Source organism: Arachis duranensis, chromosome 5 (assembly GCF_000817695.3).
Source record: "Arachis duranensis cultivar V14167 chromosome 5, aradu.V14167.gnm2.J7QH, whole genome shotgun sequence".
NCBI lineage: Eukaryota > Viridiplantae > Streptophyta > Magnoliopsida > Fabales > Fabaceae > Arachis > Arachis duranensis.
The window spans coordinates 15,934,705-15,940,307 of NC_029776.3; the positions used below are offsets into that span (position 1 = coordinate 15,934,705).

Below are 5,603 nucleotides of genomic sequence, written 5' to 3' on the forward strand. Positions count from 1 at the left end.
TTTTTAATGTTTGGAACGTTTTATTTTTGTTCTGAAAATTTTATTTTTTTTATTTTGGTCATCTAGGTAAATTTTAACTTTTTTTAAAGATATCCTTTATTTTATTATAATTTTTTTAAATAATGACAAAAGTTATAATTATAGTAAAAACTATAGTTGTTCTAGTAACTTAAGAACGAAATTATAAAATAATGAAAAATGAAAAAATTAATTTTAACTATAAAAATAAAATAAAATATAACTTATTTAGAGAGAGAGAGAGAGAGGGGTAGCTATTGGAAGAGAAGAAACGGATAAGAGAGTTGATGATAGTCAGAGTCTCTGAAGAACCGCAATGGGTTTCGCACTGTCATTGACTCTAGCAGCTCCAACCTTCTCGAACGTTCCTACTCTTCAATCTCGCTCTCCTCTCTTTTGCGCTATGAGATTCGGTTCAAATAATTCGCGCATTCAGAGGATCCGTTCTGAATCCCAAAATGGAGCTGTTGTCGCTGCAGAGAGTGAAATTCCAGAGTCTTCTAATTACGGAAGACACTACTTCCCACTCGCCGCCGTTGTTGGCCAAGATGCTATCAAAACTGCTCTATTGCTTGGCGCCATTGACCCTGCCATTGGTGGAATTGCCATTTCTGGTAGGCGTGGAACCGCCAAAACTGTCATGGCACGTGGATTGCACGCGGTCCTCCCACCTATTGAAGTTGTCCTTGGTTCCATTGCAAATGCTGATCCATCTTCCCCTCAAGAGTAAGCTCACTCACCTTCATTTTGCTAGATTCGATGTCGACTATAGTAGCAATTTATCAATCATAATCCTGATAGGAACTAGGAAGTTGTAACAATATTTGTAATTGTAGGTGGGAAGATGGTCTTGACCAGCGCGTGGAATATGATTCCGATGGAAATGTTAAAACTCGTATTGTAAAGTCTCCCTTTGTGCAGGTAGTGTCAATTATCCAGCATTCATTTTTGTTAACTGTATATGGTAGAGTTATTTTTCTATTGAAGAAAATCCTCATGTATTCATTTATATCTTAGATTCCTCTTGGAGTCACAGAGGACAGACTCATTGGATCGGTTGATGTTGAGGAGTCTGTGAAAACAGGCACAACTGTTTTCCAGCCTGGCCTACTTGCGGAAGCTCATAGAGGTGTTTTATATGTTGATGAGATCAATCTTTTGGATGAGGGTATTAGTAATTTGCTCCTTAATGTACTGACTGAAGGAGTCAATATTGTTGAACGCGAGGGAATCAGCTTCAAGCACCCCTGCAGGCCCCTCTTGATTGCTACCTACAATCCAGAAGAGGGTGCTGTTCGTGAACATCTATTAGATCGTGTAGCAATTAATTTGAGGTACTGATTGCTTTGACAGCCCCCTTTTCTTTCTTCATGGTCTCTTTTGTTTGCTGAGGGAGGTCCAAGACCTAGGGTGGGGATGTCAAGAGTGTACTAAATTATTTCCTCAAACATGGAATTCTTTTCCACATCTTGACCGGCTATCTTATTTCTAACTACGCACCCGTCTGCAGCGCAGATCTTCCAATGAGTTTTGAAGAACGCGTTGCTGCTGTTGGAATTGCTACAGAATTTCAGGAAAAGAGTAGCCAAGTGTTTAAAATGGTCGAAGAGGAAACAGACAGTGCAAAAACTCAGGTATTTCTAGGAGGGAAAATGAAGAGAATAAATAAGAGTAGCCTTAGGACTGATATATGAACTTAGGAAATGAAAACACCTAAAAGTGATGTTATACTAGCTACTATAGTTTTTCTGGCGGGGCTATAACTAAAATGACATTTTCTCAAAACTGATAATGTCAAGAACTCAAGATTGATAGGCAGAAGCCATAGGCATTTATCCGAAAACTTTGCTTTTTAAGGCGGAGATATGTACATTCTACAACCAAACAACTGAATTTACAAAATTTATTGGCCCTTGTTCTTTTTAAGGTTTGTTGATATTAGCTTTTATCTGTAGGTTGTCAATTAAATGTTATAGTATTTGCAATATTTTCCTACTGCAGATCATCTTGGCTAGAGAGTATCTAAAGGATGTTTCCATTAGCAGAGAACAATTGAAGTACCTGGTTTTTGAAGCTTTACGAGGTGGTTGTCAGGTTAATTCGCTATAACTTGTTAAATTTCAGCACAAGTTTTTTTATATATTTGATGTGTCGCAGGAGATATCCAGAAGTTATTTGAACTGATCGTGATTACTTTGATCCTATATTGATTTCATTCAGAACATTTTGTCCCTTGAGGGTGGTAACTGATTCTTCTGTCTTGTGAAATACATTAGCATGGAAGTCTCAATCTTTTGTTATTTGCAGATAAATACATCCTTCAAATTTTTTGCTACAGTTTTTAAAGATACAGAAGTAGTTGAACTTTTGCTTCAATAAGAGATAAAACTTTAAAAAGAATGTTGAAGCATTCTGACATCTTGTTTTTGTCATCTACAAATATACTTAATTTAATAGAGAGAGATAAAAAAAAAAAATTGCTCTGTGATCACAGTAGTTATACCAAGCCATTTTTTGCAAGCCCTCATCATATGGATTTATCATTTTAAATAGTTATTATGAACAACAGGGGCACAGAGCTGAGCTATATGCTGCTCGTGTTGCAAAGTGCTTAGCTGCTCTGGAGGGACGTGATAAGGTTTATGTGGATGACCTGAAAAAAGCTGTAAGCTTTCTTTAAGTGCAAGTTTCGCACATCAATGTTACTTTCTAAAATAAACAGTCTTTCTGATAAATTATTTAACATTTCTTTTTTGATACAGGTAGAACTGGTTATTCTTCCCCGGTCAATTGTTAGTGAGAACCCACCAGAGCAGCAAAATCAGCAGCCTCCCCCTCCACCTCCACCTCCCCAAAACCAAGAAGGCGATGAACAGAATGAAGAAGAAGAACAAGAGGTTGAGGAAAGCATCTTTCAAGTCAACAAAACTTTGATTACAATATGTTTTTGAAAGCAATAGATGTTGGCCAGAAAATATATTAGCCATTCCTGTCCAGTGGGTTTCCTAATTCTTTTAGTATCCACCTTGCTGTTCTTATACAATTTTAAATATTTTTCATTCTGCACAGGATGAAAATGATAAAGAGAATGAGCAGCAGCAAGAGCAATTACCTGAAGAGTTTATCTTTGATGCTGAAGGTGGCTTGGTAGATGAGAAACTTCTCTTCTTTGCCCAACAAGCTCAGAGACGCCGTGGGAGGGCTGGAAGGGCAAAGAATGTCATATTTTCAGAGGATAGAGGCCGGTACATCAAGCCAATGCTTCCAAAGGTCAGCTACTCCAAAAGTCATTCATTTTTCCTAAAAAAGATAATATCAAATATCTATCTGATTTGCAGGTGTTTCTAAATTTTTCTTGGAACATTGATGAATGCCTTTAGGTTATGTAATTTAATGATTTGATTAGTTTGTAAACTGTATTGGGTTGCATTTGTATCATTTTTTTCTACTTTGACTATATTTTTGCTAAAAAGTAATTGAATCCAGATTACTTCTTTCCATTACAACCTTATATTTGATATGCTTTTTTTCCACAAATGTCATTACCATTTGCAGGGCCCTGTAAAGAGATTAGCAGTTGATGCAACCCTTAGAGCTGCTGCACCTTACCAAAAGTTGCGGAGGGCAAAAGACTCTGAAAGTCGTAGAAAAGTATTTGTTGAGAAAACTGACATGAGGGCGAAGAGAATGGCACGAAAAGCTGGAGCTTTGGTATGTATATCTACATTTGAAGTATTTTACTAGAAAGTAAAAAGTAATCATTTTAGATAATTGCACTTTGCATACTCTAATATGGATAATCTAAATCGAAAGTAGTCTGAAGTGAAGTTTGTTATGGTAAGCTTTTATACAAGCTTTTGTTTCCTTAGTCTAAAATCTATAATTACTGCAGGTGATATTTGTAGTTGACGCAAGTGGAAGCATGGCATTGAACAGGATGCAGAATGCGAAAGGTGCAGCACTTAAACTTCTAGCTGAAAGTTATACAAGCAGGGATCAGGTGAGCAGGTCTCATGTTTTTAACGTTGAAGAGGAATCTCTTTATAATTTAATGGTGAATGAAAATGAAGCATCAGAATATGCAGAAAGTACATGTGCTCCCTATCCTGTAGGTTTTATATACAAGGTCCCAAATATGGGATAAGGATATTGCAATACTTAGAACACAGAATATTTTTAGAAGAAAACATTTAAGTTGCCTGTATGATTCAACTGGTGCAGCTAAATTTAATATATATTAGTTTAAAATTTATGGCAGATCAAAGAATATATGTGCCGGACTTAACAGAAAAACATGTTTCCTTTTTCTGTTTTCAATAACGTGCTAATTTTTATTCCAAAGAAACAAAAAAGGGATCCCTTGACTAATAAATAATGGTTATTTGCTCTTCATACATAGGTATCTATAATTCCCTTCCGTGGAGATGCAGCTGAAGTTCTCTTGCCACCTTCGAGATCAATTGCAATGGCAAGGAAAAGGCTTGAAAGGCTTCCATGTGGTGGAGGTTCACCTCTTGCCCATGGTCTTACCACGGTATGCAAATCATGCCTGCTTAGTACAGTAAAATGTCATGACACTGCACATAATTGATTCATGTTGTAAAGATTAAACAATGCCTTAGTGTTATGACATAATATGATGTTTTAACGTTCATCTAAATCTTCTTAAGCCTGATGTTCCTTTTATGGTAAATCTTTAGGCTGTTAGGGTTGGATTGAATGCTGAAAAAAGTGGTGATGTTGGGCGTGTGATGATTGTTGCAATCACTGATGGCAGAGCAAACATATCCCTAAAAAGATCAACTGACCCGGAAGCTGCTGCTGCCTCTGATTCCCCCAAACCTTCAGCTCAAGATTTGAAGGTACGGAATGAGGATATGACCAACAATTTCAACTTCCTATTTTACCTTTCTTGCTTGTCCCTAAAAGAATTCTGTTGGTTCCACCTTGTTTGTCTCAACGGGTTTCGCCAAGGAAATTGCTAGAGTTGCCCAAGGTTTGTGAAGTTGTACAAAGTTGCTGAATCAATTCATTTCTCAAATCTCTGCATTAATAATAAATTAAAAAAACAACCCTCTATACTGCAGGGAAGTATTATTATTTGCCAAATGCTTCAGACGCTGTTATCTCATCGGCAACAAAGGATGCTTTATCAGCGTTGAAGAATTCATGAAGCTCTGAGAACTAAGTAGCCATTAGCCAAGCACGACCCATTTTTCTTTTATCTGTTTTGCTCCACCTTAATGTAAATTGTGTATCATGCGATGATCTATCATCTTTTTAAGTCCAAGGAAGTATCTTAATAACGGTTTCCGCTCTATCTGTTTATAAGTATAATTATTGGTATCTTCCAAATGAGAAATGTACAAATGCAGATTTGAGATTTCTTGTCCCCATGTAAATTATAAAGGAAGTTTACAAGTGAAGAAGTGAAGTGCAAGTGTGCAACCGTTTTTGCATGCAACGCACCAAGTGTTGGGCATTGCTTGCTCATATGGGCTTTTCTTAAATGAGCCCTCTACTCTACCACTAAACTCTTGGGTGTCAACATTTCCTTAAAAATATAAAAACCCCCACTACTCAAG

General features: G+C 36.8%; 1 protein-coding gene across 1 annotated transcript; it reads left to right on the forward strand.

The window, feature by feature from the left end:
* Positions 1–254: 254 nt before the first annotated feature.
* Positions 255–5,401, forward strand: LOC107488390 (magnesium-chelatase subunit ChlD, chloroplastic). Its single transcript, XM_016109139.3, is given in 14 exon segments — positions 255–744; positions 855–939; positions 1,036–1,352; positions 1,529–1,652; positions 2,020–2,112; positions 2,588–2,683; positions 2,781–2,915; positions 3,088–3,288; positions 3,574–3,729; positions 3,911–4,018; positions 4,418–4,552; positions 4,719–4,971; positions 4,973–5,014; positions 5,106–5,401. Coding segments are annotated over 14 exon segments (2,241 nt in total). The 5' UTR covers positions 255–334; the 3' UTR covers positions 5,192–5,401.
* The last annotated feature ends 202 nt before the right edge of the window (positions 5,402–5,603 follow it).